The 15,357-nt window shown below is 42.8% G+C and overlaps 1 protein-coding gene across 1 annotated transcript in view; it reads right to left on the reverse strand.

The window, feature by feature from the left end:
• Nucleotides 1–15,357, reverse strand: part of LOC122556243 (collagen alpha-5(IV) chain-like) — a 277,942-nt gene that overhangs the window by 19,936 nt on the left and 242,649 nt on the right. The window contains exons 45-49 of the mRNA XM_043702860.1: nt 15,236–15,307; nt 14,475–14,600; nt 10,341–10,439; nt 4,705–4,911; nt 4,128–4,305 (exon numbers count right to left, since the gene is read on the reverse strand). Coding sequence (XP_043558795.1) covers nt 4,128–4,305; nt 4,705–4,911; nt 10,341–10,439; nt 14,475–14,600; nt 15,236–15,307 — 682 coding nt within the window. The remainder of the gene's footprint in view (nt 1–4,127; nt 4,306–4,704; nt 4,912–10,340; nt 10,440–14,474; nt 14,601–15,235; nt 15,308–15,357) is intronic.

Below are 15,357 nucleotides of genomic sequence, written 5' to 3' on the forward strand. Positions count from 1 at the left end.
CTGAACCCTTTCAAGTTTCACAACATCTTTCCGATAGGAAGGAGACCAGAATTGCGCGCAATACTCCAACAGTGGCCTGACCAATGCCCTGTACAGCCGCAACATGACCTCCCAACGAAAGCATACCAAACGCCTTCTTCACTATCCTATCTACCTGAGACTCCACTTTCAAGGAGCTATAAACCAATATCTCTTTGTTCAGCAACACACCCTAGGACCTTATCATTAAGTGAATAAGTCCTGCTAAGATTTGCTTTCCCAAAATGCAGCACCTCGCATTTATCTGAATTAAACTCCATCTGCCACTTCTCAGCCCATTGGCCCATCAAGTCCAGATCCTGTTGTAACTTGAGGTAACCCTCTACGCTGTCCACTACACCTCCAATTTTGGTGTCATCTGCAAACGTACTAACTGTACCTCTTATGCTCACATCCTATGTTTATATCCTAATTGAAATTATTGTACAATCCAATTTTTTTACTGTGAAACTTCTCAGTAGGCTGGGCTAATTATAGTATGAATATCATAAAAGCTAAAAATTCACATTTTTAAAATTCATTTATGGGCTGACAGCACAGCTGGCTAGACCAGCATTTATTGTCCATCCCTAATTGCCCAAAGGGCAATTAAGAGTCAACTCCATCGCTTGGAGACACGTATAGACCAGAACAAGTAAGGATGGCAGTTTCCTTCCTGATAGGACATTAGTGAACTGGGTGGATTTTGTCAACAATTGACAATGGTCATCATTAGGTCAGGCAGCATCCAGGGAACAGGAGAATCAACGTTTCGGGCACAAGCCCTTCTTCAGGCTTGTGCCCGAAACGTCGATTCTCCTGTTCTCTGGATGCTGCCTGACCTGCTGCGCTTTTCCAGCAACATATTTTCAGCTCTGATCTCCAGCATCTGCAGACCTCACTTTCTCCTCAATGGTCATCATTAGACTCTTAATTCCAGATTTTTAGATTAGATTAGATTACTTACAGTATGGAAACAGGCCCTTCGGCCCAACAAGTCCACACCGACCGCCGAAGCGCAACCCACCCAGACCCATTCCCCTACATTTACCCCTTCATCTAACACTAGGGGCAATTTAGCATGGTCAATTCACCTGACCTGCACATTTTTGGATTGTGGGAGGAAACTGGAGCACCTGGAGGAAACCCACGCAGACACGGGGAGAATGTGCAAGCTCCACACAGAGAGTAGCCTGAGGCGGGAATTGAACTCAGTCTCTGGCGCTGTGAGGCAGCAGTGCTAACCACTGTGCCACCGTGCCACCCATTAAATTATATTAAATTCCCTACAGTGTGCAAACAGGCCCTTCAGCCCAACAAGTTCACACCAACCCTCCAAAGAGTAACCCGCCCAGACCCATCCCCCTACATTCACCCCTGATTAATGCACCTAACACTACGGGCAATTTAGCATGGCCAATTCACCTAACCTGCCCATCTTTGGACTGTGGGAGGAAATCGGGTACCCGCAGACACGGGGAGAATGTGCAAACTCTACACAGACAGTTGCTGGAGGTGGGAATTGAACCTAGGTCCCTGGCGCTGTAAGGCAGCAGTACTAACCACTGAGCCACCACTCCATCTGACTTTGTATAGAATTGAAATTTCATCATCTGCCATGGTGGGATAGGAACCCGGGTTCCCAGAATATTACTTTCGTCTCTGGATTAGCAATTCAGCCGTTAACTTTTCCTTGAATTAAGTCAGGCAATAACAATCTTCCACTGAGAATTAAATATCTCCTTTGTAAATGTTTAAATTTGAGGTATTCAATGTGAAAGACATTGGGAAATGGAACTGAGTGTAATCTTTTCTTCACTCCATATGTAGGCATGCAGATTTCAATAGGGGTCACTGGTTAATGGTTTGGAATTAGAATGCTGACAAATTTATTGTCCTCAACCTGGGATCCAAATCCCACTAATAGAAGACTGAAGCCCTGGGAACATAAGAACAGGAATGGACCTTGACTTCGTCCACTATGAAATCTTGGCTGGTCTACACCATAACTCCACCCTTGGCTCCATGTCCCTTAATGATTTTGAATCATAAAAGATCTATCAATTTCAGATTAACAATTTACAGTTGGTTAAGCAGTGATTGTTATTTACAGAAGATAGTTCTAAACTACTTCTACCCTTCATGTAGAAAAGTGTTTCCTAACTTCACTCCTAAAAGAATCTGGTTCTAATATTCGGGCTACAGCCCTAGTATGAGACAACCCAACCAGCAGAAATTGTATGTCTTTATCTATCCTGTTCCCATTTCAGCCTTTTAAAGTGTTATTCAAATCATTCTTCTAAATTTCAAGGTATAAATATTCCTGTTAACCTATGCTTGAAGTCCAAGTATAATTCTACAAAACTTATATTCTATTCTTTCTGAGGCCAATATATACTTTCTAAGGTGTGTTGCCCAGAACTGCGTACACTGTACTAGGTGTGTTCTAATTCAGGTTTTTGTATAATATAAAAAGTATGTCATTTTATTGTCTTTATTTTTGATTTTGGAATGAAACGAGGAAAGGACTGTTTCAAGACCAAGGACTGGAAAGAATTCCCGCCCTTGCAAAAAAATGTTACTTGAATTCATTGGTAGTCATGTTTACATTGAGGTTTGCAGGCTGTGGGGGAGGTGAAGGAAGATGGAATAGCATTGGAGTGTATATGTGCAGTGAGATTCGACTGGCAACATGGTTTATGAAATTATGATCAATCGTGGCTCCCAAAGGTTATCGGTCTGATGACAATTCTCTGATTTTTGAACAACTGAACAGCTTGTGGTTGTAAATGATATGATATTGCTTAAAGAGCAGGTTCTATGTCTCCAGCTTTGTGAGGTACAAGTACCTGAAGCTTGAAGACAGCCAATTATTCTTTCTCAGCGATTGTTGTAAGTGGTTGCCTTTAACTAGTAACTAAGAGACTTTGTAATTAGTGTATAAATTGCTCTATGCCTCCTGCAAAGAAATGGAAAAAACCTGGAGTAAGAGGGTCAAAGAACAGAAGCTGTTAGGGATCAAAAAGAGCATCTTGTCAAACTCAATGGACTTGTGCTATTGAACTTTATTTCCACCACTAATTAAACTAATTTGTTTTTGTTTGTGTTTGCAGGGGTTTAAAATGGTATCCTGTCACTAAGCCACCCTTTGTTTACATGTGAACAATATGTGACACTAGTCCAACTTCCTAAAGCCAGCTCTCAGAGTGAACAGAACCTCTGACACCCCGGTTTATATCTGTCAGCCAGAGATGTTGGCCAGCGATCAGGATGGTGTGTTGAAGCGGCAGGTAATTGGAAGCTCAGGGTCTTTTTTGTGGACAAAACACACCACCTTGTTCCCTGGCCAAAATCTGTTTCAGACTTGTTCAGTGCTCTAATGAAACTCAATGCAAGGTAGAAGAACAGCAGCTAATTTTCCGCATGGGAATGCTGTGGCATTCTGGACTAAATATTGAGTTGAGCATCTTTAGGGCTTGAGTTCTTCCTTATCTTTACCCCAACCCTCACCCGCCAGTCCTTGTTATCACAGTTTGCTACTACATACAATTCATTGTTAGCTACTAACAGTTCCCATTAATAGCTATTCATGTTGCTAGCTGGATTGTTATCAACTCCTAAATGTGTCCAACTGTTCTCCCCTCTGTTCGGGTTCTGTGACCACCTATCTTTTCCTTCTTAACTTCTCCCCCTATGCTATCTTGTGCATATAAATCTACATTTTCCTAGCTACCATCAACTCTGAGGAAATGTCACTGGACTCTTAAGTATTAATTTCTAATTTCTTTCCACAGATGCTGCCAGACTTGCCGAGCTTTTCCAGCAATTTATTTTTGTTTCTGATTTACAGCGTCCACAGTTCTTTCGGTTTATGTTGAGATTTCTGTTCAGTCATCTAAAGTTTTCATGAGTATGATTGTGTTGTACAGTTGAAGCTCCAACAGTGTCACAATGTACATCAACAACCTGGTCAGCTAACTCAGTGCAGGGATTGAATATGGGGTCTCCTAATCTGTAAGGATGAATTATAACTGTTGTTCTTTATAACTAAGCCTGGGCTCTATCAACGTTTAGAGAGGTCTACACCGACAGTTTAATGAAGGCACTACCTGCTTATAAATGGTTTCAGCGCTTTTCCACTGATTGGAGCCATATCCATTGGCATTTGTCTTGAAGTTGATAGCCAATAAGAATAGTCATTTCTTGATGCATAGTTACAGACATCATTTACATCACAGAACAAAAATGGCATGACACTGAATCTTGGCAAGCAACTCCCAGCAGCTCCTGAAAGCCACAAAAACACAGCATGTACACTTAACAAAGAAACTCAAAACTGCATTATTTGTAAATCAGATGGATTGGACTTATACAACATGCACAAATAACCATTGTAGTTAATCATTGTTTCTAGTGCTGCTGTTAAATGCTATTATAAAGTTGATGGTTTAGTCTCAAAATTGTGTAATTTACCTCTCCCTTAAATATATGGCAGAGAAAGCAATGTGCAAATTCAAACATTTTAGGAAAATGCACAACAACACAAATATTTGACTACTTGTGCTCGAATGCAATATTGGCATTTTCTGTGTGGCCCTTCATTACGTTAAAATTGATGTGCAGCAGTTTTTTGTTAAACACATTTCAAAATGTAACATTAATTTGATCAGAACTGAATTAACATACCTAAATCTTGTCCATATGCACGTTTGTTACCTTGCACGTAGAGGAGAGAATAACCAATGTATAGCTGTTTAGTGTTGCCTGGGCACAAAGGTATCTCTGTAGTTTGACTATGACGTGTAAAAACAAAACTTTGGATATCTGTTCCTGTTGGTCCAGGGTGACCCCTGTCTCCTTCCTGTCCTTGGGGACCTGGATAGCCTTTTGGTCCTAATTTTAAACAATAATAACACTTGTTCAATTTGCAGCAGGACAATGAGGTTATAGCCTTATTTTTTGGAATATGCTTTTACTTACTCATTCCACTGGTATATTGTTCTCTCAATACCTGTATAAAACTGGTCTCAAATGTATTTGCCTATTTACAACTTATGAAGGATATAGCAAGTGTGTGGGGAATTCTAGATATGAATCTGTCTTGCTAAATTTTGAAAAGCACGTTACAATGTGCTCTTTATTGTCACAGTGGAGATTCCTTCACTGAATAATAGAAGAACATTTCGAACACTAGGTCATAGTTTTAGGCTAAGGGGTGACAGATTAGGAGAAATACGGAGAAGGAACTTTTATCAAAGGATTGTGAATGTACTTGAGTGCAGTGGATGCCGGACACTGAATACCTTTAAGGAGAAGATTGATAAATTTAATTTGTGAAAAGTTAAAGGGTTATGGGGATGAGGCCAGGAAATAGATGAGGCTGAGGTAAGATCAGCAAGCCGCAGGTTATGGGGTTGAATTGCTTGCTCCCAGTTTTTATGTTCTTATGTACCACAAAGAGGGGGTAACTCCACATTAACTCCGTCCATCCAATGGAAAGGGAGTGGTTACAATTTATAATGAGATAGTGAGACATTTCACTTCCACAGTCATATTTCCTGGAGTCTTCTGCTGCAGGCCAGGCGGCTGCAGAATTTAGTGACAGCTTCATGAATCATTGCAGATCTAGACACTGTATTGGACCCTTCTGTAATTTTAATAACACACTAGACAGACCATGTGCTACGCCTATCCCTTTCAACATATATGCTTATAAAGGAGTCCAAATCTAGGTACACAGGTTAAAACAAAATATAGCCTTGAAGAAATCAATAAGGCATTTGGTAGAAGCTTCTGTACTCAGAAACTGGTGAAGATGTAGAACTCATTATCATAGTGAGTGGCTGAGTGATGAATGTAGGCATATCGATAGGGAAGCTTAAAAAGCATGAGAGAAAAAGACTTCAGATATGTTAACAGGCAAATTTAGCAGGAGGCATGTGCAGACCATGAATCCTATTATACAGGGAATCTCTGACTTATGGGGATCAAGACTAGAGTGGTGCTGGAAAAGCACAGCAGGTCAGGCAGCATCCAAGGAGCAGGAACATCTATATTTCAGGCAAAAGCCCTTCATCAGGAATGAGCCTGGGAGTCTCAGGGGTGGAGAGATAAATGGGAGAGGGGTGGGGTTGAGGGGTAAGATGGCTGAGACTGCAATAGGTTGATGGAGGTGGGCGTGAAGGTGATAGGTTGGAGAGGAGGGTGGAGCGGATTAACAGATGGGACAGGTCATGAGGATGGTGCTAAGCTGGATGGTTGGAACTGGGGTAAGGTGGAAGGAGGGGAAATGAGGAAACTGGTGAAGTCCACATTGATGCCATGCGGTTGAAGGGTCCCGAGGCGGAAGATGAGACGTTCTTCTTCCAGGTGTCTGATGGTAAGGGAGTGGCGATGAAGGAGGCCGAGGACCTGCATGTCCTCGGCAGAGTGGGAGGGGGAGTTGAAATGTTCAGCCACGGGGCGATGGGGCTGATTGGTGCGGGTGTCCCGGAGATGTTCTCTGAAACGTTCTGTGAGTAGGCGTCCAGTCTCCCCAATGCAGAGGAGACTGCATCAGGAGCAATGATACAATAAATGACGTGTGGAAGTCCAGATGAAACTTTGATGGATGTGGAAGACTCCTTTGAGGCCTTGGACAGAGGTGAGGGAGGAGGTGTGGGTGCAGGTTTTCCAATTCCTGCGGTGGCAGGGGAAGGTGCCAGGAGGGGAGGGGGGGTTGTTAGGGGGCATGGACCTGACCAGGTAGTTGTGGAGGGAACGGTCTTTACTGAAAGCAGATAGGGGTGAGAAGGGAAATATGTCTCTGGTGGTGGGGTCCTTTTTTAGGTAGCGGATATGGTGAAGGATGATGCGATGTATGCGGAGGTTGGTGGGGTGGAAGGTGAGGACTGGGGTGGGGTTCTGTCCTTGTTGCAGTTGGAAGTGTGGGGTTCGAGGGCAGAGGTGCGGGAAGTGGATGAGATGTGCTGGAGGGCATCATCAACCAAGTAGGGAGGGGAAATTGCGGTCTTTAAAGAAGGAGGTCATTTGGTGTGTTCTGTGGTGGAACTGGTCCTCCTGGGAGCAGTTACAATGGAGGCAAAGGACTTGGGAATAAGGGATAGCATTTTTGCAGGAGGTAGGGAGGGAAGAGGTGTAATCCAAGTAGCTGTGGGAGTTGGTGGGTTTGTAGAAAATGTCGGTGTTGTGTGGGTCACCGTTGATGGAGATGGAGAGGCCAGGAAGGGGAGAGAGGTGTCAGAGATGGTCGAGGTGAATTTAGATTGGGATGGAATGTGTTGGTGAAGTTGATGAAGTGTTTAACCTCTTCATGGGAACACTAGGTGGCGTCGATGCAGTCATTAATGTAGTGCAGGAAAAGGTGTGGAGTAGTGCCGGTGTAACTCCGGAAGATAGACTCTTCCATGTAGCCGACAAAGAGGCATAGCTGAAGCCCATATGGGTGCCCATGGCTGCCCCTTTCGTCTGGAGAAAGTGGGAGGATTGGAAGGAGACATTGTTGAGGGTGAGGACCAGTTCAGCCAAACGAATAAGAATGTCAGTGGAAAGGTATTAGTGTGGATGTCGGGAGGAAGAAACGGAGGTTTTGGAGGCCCTGGTATGGCAGATGGAGGTGTAAAGGGACTGGATATCCATGTTGAAGATGAGGTGTTGGGGGCCAGGGAAACAGAAGTCTTGGAGGAGGTACAGGGCAAGGGTAGTATCCGATCGTACTTGGGGAGTTCCTGGATCAGGGGGCTAGATCAGTATCGAGGTAGGTGGAGATGAATTCGGAGGGGCAGCAGCAGGCTGAGATGATGGGATGGCTGGGGTAGGCAGGCTTGTGGATCTTGGGTAGGAGGTAGAATTGGGCGGTGTGGGGTTCCTGAACTATGAGGTTGGAAGCTGTGGATGGGAGATCCCCTTAGTTGATGAGGTTGTGTTCGGTCTGGGAGATGATGGTTTGGTGATGGGAGGTGAGGTCATAATCAAGGGGGCACTAGGAGAAGGTGTCTTTGAGTTGGCGCCTAGCTTCAGTGGTGTAGAGGTCAGTGCGCCAAACTATCCATGTCTGCTGGTTTGATGGTGAGGTTGGTGTTGGAGCAGAGGGAGTGGAGGGCTGCGCATTGTGAGGGTGAGAGGTTGGAGTGGGGAAGGGGATAAATAGGTTGAGGCAGTCAATGTCATGGCAGCAGTTGGAAATAAAGAGATTAAGGGCGGGTAACAGACTGGCATGGGGCGTCCAGGTGGATGGAGTGCGTTGGAAGGGTTCCTCGGAAGATGGGCGGGTGTCTTGATTGAAAAAGTAAGCTCGGAGGCAGTAGGAGAAGTGTTCGATGTCACAACGTGCATTGAATTCATTGATGCATGGATGGAGGGGGATGAAGGTAAGGCTTTTGCTGAGGACTGATCATTCGGCTTCAGTGAGGGGAAGGTTTGGGGGGATGGTGAAAACTCGGCAGGGCTGGGGGCTTGGACCTGGTATAGGGCTGGAGCTGGGAGTGGGGACGGAGAATGTGACGAGAGTTCATGTGGTAGTGGGAGGACCGGGGGATGACATTATTTGTGGAAGTGATGCTCACCCTGGGGTTGGTGACAGTGGGATTCATGGGGAGGTGTCGGCGGTGTGCAGGTGAGTGGTATAAAGTGAGGGGGGAAGTGGTTGCGACGATGACAGCTGTGGGGGCAGAAGTGGCAGAACACGTGATGTAGATGGATCATAAATCTCTGATTTATGATCATCCAATTCACTCATACTTATAAACATGATCCCATAGAGGGGTGTACTTTTAAATATCAACATATGAACATTTCCTATGAAATAACTCCACAGAGGCTGGTATCCCATCATCCACTCACCCTTTGTTTACAAGGTGCATATTCTTGACACTGGTCCGACTTCCTCAGCGTTCTGAATGAACAGAATCTCTGACACTCCTGTTTATATCTGTCAGCCAAGGCTCCCTGATTGGACCAGATTAACACCTCCAATCAGGAAACTCTACCTGGCTGACCTTGTTACAATCACTACATCTGTACTTATGATTTGCTGCTTTATATTGTCCTGCATTGTATTCTGAATTGTGCAGAAATCAACTCGTGAATGGATTCAGGAATGGAACCTGGGGATTGCCTGTATTGTAAAGTTCTACATAAAACCTGGTGGCCAGTAGAGGGAGGTTCAAAATGTGAACTTGGTGTCAAAAGAAGACGATCTGCTTATCTGTATTTATGTATAATGTCTTAGGCTGTTGATGCAACTTCTTTGTGTGTGTTGGGGTGGTTGCTTAAGACATTATTCAAAAGGGCCACAACACACTGCAGTACACCAGAACTGCAAAAAGAGAAAGAAGAACACCTATACAATGTATTCGCCAAAAACGGATACCCGCGCAATTTCATCAACAGATGCCTAAGGGAAAGGCAACGGAATGAGGATATGTCGCAACCCAAAGGACTAGCCACACTACCATACATCAGGAGCATTTCAGAACTGACAGCCAGACTACTGCGACCACTAGGACTCATAACAGCACACAAACCAACAGCCACTCTCAGACGACAACTCACCAGAACGAAGGACCCGAAACCCAGCATGAGCAAAACCAATGTAGTGTACAAAATCCCATGCAAGGACTGCACAAAACACTACATAGGACAAACAGGAAGACAGCTAACGATCCGCATCCATGAACACCAACTAGCCACGAAACGACACGACCAATTATCCTTAGTAGCCACACACGCAATGACAAGCAACATGAATTCGACTGGGACAACATTACTATTATAGGACAAGCCCAACCGAGAACAGCCAGGGAATTCCTGGAGGCATGGCACTCATCCACAGATTCAATCAATAAGCACATCGACCTGGACCCAATATACCGACCACTGCAGCGGACAGCTGGAACTGACAACCGGAAGCGGCAGATTCAAACCACTACAAATGCCGGAGAAAAGATCACAGAAGCGCTTCACAGGAGGCTCCCAGACACTGAGGATGTCACCTAGACAGGGGACGAAACGTCTGCAACACAAATTCCCAGCTCGGAGAACAGAACCACAACAACGAGCACCCGAGCTACAAATCTTCTCACAAACTTTGAATATACCTTTCTGTCATTGAAGGTCTCAAACCGCCCACTATTGCCCTCTAAATTAAAATAAGATGTGTTTTTCTGTAGTGATTGTGTCATAATATCTCTGAACAGGTTGATTAAGATTTAGCTAGAATAAATCTGAAATGAAAATAGCTCCCTCTCACTGTCCTCCCTTCCCAATTAATAATAATAATTATTAAGAATTACTCATTGTCATTTGAAACTTGCCTCATTTACCTTGTAGTCCAGGAAATCCTGGTGAGCCCTTTGATCCTGGACGTCCCATACCACCAGGAGGCCCATTACGACCAAGTGAACCAGTTGGACCTTGGCTACCTGTTTATAAAAGATAACACAGTATTATGTTACTGTAGCAATTTGCCTTTACATGTCATAATATTTCAACATCTCATAATATTTCATCGTGAGGCACCATTGACACAGTGAAAGCAGAAGTTTGTATGCGGACTAAAAACTTCAGTTTTAATGAGGCTCTTAACAGTGTACAGGAGAGTGGAGAGGTTCAGAAAAGGAATTCCAGAGCTTAGGGCCTACACAGCTGTGGGCGTAAATGGCAGCAGCAAAGCTAGAGAAAATGGATGTTTAAGAGGTCAGGCGAGGAATACACAACTCTTGGGGGATTGTAGGACTGGTAGACGATTAGAAGGATAAGGAAGAACAGCCATGAAGGTATTTGAGCCAATATAGGCCGACAAGCAAAGGGAGAATGCTTGAATGGAACTTTGTATGGGTCAAGATTTGAAGAATAGACATTTGAATGGTTGATGTTTTTAAAGGATAGAGAATGGAAAGCCAACCAGGGTAGAAGTTGAATATTGGAGACTAGACATAACAAAAGCTTTAGAGAAAGTGAGGACTGCAGATGCTGGAGGTCAGAGTCGAGGGTATGGTGCTGATAAAGCACAGCACGTCAGGCAGCATCCAAGGAGCAGGGGAATCGACGTTTTGGGCAAAAGCCCGTCATCAGGAATCAATGAAAGCTTTGATGACTGTTTTGTTTGCACTTTAGTTGAGGTGGAAGTCGAGGTGAGTCCTGTTTTAGTCAGGAAAATAAGCTCCTTTTGTGACAGAGAAGAAACTGAATTGGAAGCTCAGCTCAAGATGAAATGGGAGATTACGTGCAATGGTCTGAAAGGAAATTCAAGTGGTTTGTAAGATGGATAAATGACGCATAGCTGCCAATTTCCAGCCAAACAATGTTTTTTAAAAAATTTTAATTAGATTTATAATGTGAATGTTCCATTACTTGCTGCTCAGTAGTGGCTAAAGTATCTCTATTAACAGAGCTACTGCAAGGTTAGGAACAATGGATATTTGACTTTCCATCCAGATGTAAGACTGATGTTGCTGATGAATTGTCTCAATATGGAAGCAACTGCGTTTCACTTCCACTGAAATGCTAGTTTTACATTGTTCAAAATTTGTAAACCTACTCCAGAGTGCTAAATCTTCAAAGATAAAGAGGAATGGCACAAATAGTAGATAATAAATAGGAAAGAGATGAAAGCATGATCAAATGAATATGAGTTTAGATATTTATTTAGACCCCTTTTTTGCCTGAATCTGCACATACCAGAGCATGGAGACTGGAGATTTTGATCAAATGTATGTCTGGACTTTCATAGAATAATTTTTTAGTGAACTTTGGCGACAATTTGATATCTAATGAAAGCTTGCTATTTTCCAGCACAATTTGAAATAGTTATGGGAGGAAGGAATGACTGTGAGCTGGTAGTTGCTTGAGTTACAATTATGTTGCAGCAGAAGTGCTTCATAAGACCATAAGAAATAGGAGTAGGCCATTTTGGTCCCTTGAGCCTGCTCCGCTATTCAATAGGTTCGTGGCTAATCCTGTACTTAGTAGCTCCAAATTAAGGTAATTTAAGATTGAAGTTAGCTAGCATTATAACTGGCAAGTAAGTTCATAAGATTAGGCCATTCAGCCTATTGAGTCTGCTCCACCATTAGATCATGGATGATATGCTCCTCATCCCCATTTTCCTGCCTTCTCTCCATATCTCTTCAACTTATTACCAATTAAAAATCTGTCTAACTCCTCCTTAACTTTACTCACTGTCTCAGCATCCACCACACTTTGGGGTAATGAATTCCACAGATTCACAACACTTTGGGAGAAGTAGTTTCTCCTCAACTCGGTTTTAAATTCACTACCCTTTATCGTAAGACTATGACTCATGTCCTGGAATGCCCTTTAAGAGGAAGCTAGATTAGAGTGGTGCTGGAAAAGCACAGCAGGTCAGGCAGAATCCGAGGAGCAGGAAAATCAATGTTTCGGGCAAATGCCTTTCATCAGGAATAGAGCTGTACTTCTGATGAAGGCTTTTTCCCGAAACATCGATTTTCCTGCTCCTCGGATGCTGCCTGACTTGCTGTGCTTTTCCAGCACCACTCTAATCTGGACTCTGGTTTCCAGCATCTGCAGTCCTTGTTTTTACCTACAAGAGGAAGCATCCACTCCACGTCTATTTTATCCACAATTTTTATTATCTTGAATACCTCAATTCGACTTCCCCACATTCTTCTAAATTCCAGAAAGTACAGGCCTAAACTGTTCAATCTCTTTTCACACGACAAACCCCTCATCTTTGGGATCAATCTAGTTAACCTCTGAGCTGGCTCCAATGCCACCACACCTTTCCTCAAATAAGGGACCAAAACTGTGCACAATACTCCAGATTCAGTCTCACCAATACCTTGTATAGTTGCAACAATACTTCCTTATCTTTATATTATATTCCTTTAGCTATAAAAGCCAACATTCCATTTCCTTTCGTTATTCTGGATGTAAGTTTGTTCACTGAGCCGGAAGGTTTGTTTTCAGACATTTCGTAACCATACAATATAGCTACGTTAGGAGTGGCAGATGGGATTTAATGTGGAGAAGTGCATTTGGGTCATTAAACTAGTTTGTTTTCAGACGTTTGTTACCATACTCAGTAACATCATCACTTAGCCTCCGGTGAAGCACTGGTGGTATGGCCTGCTTTTTATTTATGTGTTTAAGTTTCCTTGGGTTTGGTGATGTTATTTCCTGTGATTATGTCATTTCCTGTTCTTTTTCTCAGGGGTGGTAAATGAGATCCAAGTCAATGTATTTGTTGATAGATTTCTGTTTGAAATGCCATGCTTCTAGGAATTCTCATGTGTGTCTTTGTTTGGCTTGTCCTAGGATGGATGTGTTGTCCCAATCAAAGTGGTGTCCTTCCTTATCTGTATGTAAGGATACTAGTGAGAGTGGGTCATGTCTTTTTGTGGCTAGTTGACATTCATATATCCTGATGGCTAGTTTTCTGCCCTGTTTGTCCAATGTAGTGTTTTACCACCACCTGAGAAAAAGAACTGGAAGTGACATCGCAACAGGAAATGACATCACCAAATCCAAGGGAACCTAAACACATAAATAAAAAGCGGGCCATACCACCAATGGTTCAGCAGAGGCTCACTGATGATGTTACTGGGTATGGTAACGAATATCTGAAAACAAACCAGTATTTTGACCCAAACGCACTTCTCCACGTTAAACCCCATCTGCCACATTTTGGCCCACTCCTAACCGATCTATATTCATTTGTAACGTTCTTACTTCCTCATTACAATATACTGTCTCGCCTATTTTTGTGTTGTCTACAAATTTGGCTATAGAGCCTTCTATCCCCATATGAAAGTCATTAATGTAGATTGTAAATAGCTGGGGTCCAAGGACTGAACCACGTGGCACCCCACTAGTCACATCTTGCCATCCAGAAAAACAAATCCCGACACTCTGTCTTCTATCCATCAGCCAGTCACCTATCTAGGCTAATAAATTACCCCTAATCCCATGTGATCCAACCTTGTGAATTAATCTTTGGTGTGGCATCTTATCAAACGCCTTCCAGAAGCCCAGATAAATTACACCTACAGCATCACCATTATCCACCTTGCTTGTTACATCTTCGAAGAACTCTAGTGAATTAGTCCAATATAATTTTCCCTTCATAAAACTATGCTGACTCTGTTGGATAGCATCTTGACTTTTACGCCTCTCCATGTGAACAAATTTCTGAAAAATGTGCTAATGCATTATCTTTATGTTCCTCATTAATGTGTGCAAGGACTCTTGTTTATTTCAAGTGGCTGTCAGTGATACTGAAACGTAATGGGACCCAATATAACATTCAGACTCATTTTGGGTACAGTACAAAGCCCTACAAAATTTATTAATTTTATGTTTTCATCTGAAATTGCCAAAATAAGTTCAGTTTTTCATCACAATGAGTTTACAGTATTTGTGAGAATTGCCCCTGAGTAAGATTCAAACTTTAGGTTCCTTTAGTGTTTTGAAAGTACCGATGCATCCAGGTGGTCCAGGAGATCCAGGAGTTCCACTTTGTCCTTCAGACCCCTGTGGACCCGGGAGTCCGGAATCGCCCTTTAGAGGTGTTGTTGGCATAACAGATGGCAACCCTTCTGGACCTAAGAGCAAACATAAGTACTTACAGGTGAAACAGGAGCAATTCCAAAAAGATGCAGTTAAATTTGCTTCAAAACATGTCTAAATATTTTAAAAGTGCTCATAAATTCAAACTACAATCAAGAATATAATAAATACAAAGGCCTGAAATATCCCTTGATTGTACTTCTAGAAAAATGACCAATTTTCATTTTTCTCATGGCGAATGAACTGCAGAATACCATAATGACAATTTTGCAGCTTTGATTCCCTACTTCGTAGAAGCATGTTCAATGCAAACTGAAACTTTATTGCTGGAACAGCACAGCAGGTCAGGCAGCATCAAGGGAACAGGAGATTCGACGTTTCGGGCACAGGCCCTTCTTCAGGAATTGGCACTGAGTATTGGATACCTTAGCAGAGGTATTACATTGTGCTTTACTAAACTCAATTTCAAAAATTAAAACCTGCTTATGATCCTGTGTGGGACTTTATTACACTCATTTTTCTAATGCTTATCTTATATAGCATAGTATTTCCTTGTGGGTTTTGAATGCACCAATACTGCAAAAATAAACAGCTAGAAATTTTAACTCATAACTCACTGACTTTAATATTTTCTTTCCCATTCTTTGCTCCTGTTAACTTGTAAGGTTACCTGGTTGTCCAGGCAATCCTGACAATCCTGCATCTCCAGTCTGGCCTTTGACTCCTTTATCACCTTGTAAACCTGTAGTTTTAAAAAAACATTGAATGAGAAATAAATAGAATATGCAGTAC

Source organism: Chiloscyllium plagiosum, chromosome 13 (genome assembly GCF_004010195.1).
Source record: "Chiloscyllium plagiosum isolate BGI_BamShark_2017 chromosome 13, ASM401019v2, whole genome shotgun sequence".
Classification (NCBI taxonomy): Eukaryota; Metazoa; Chordata; class Chondrichthyes; order Orectolobiformes; family Hemiscylliidae; genus Chiloscyllium; species Chiloscyllium plagiosum.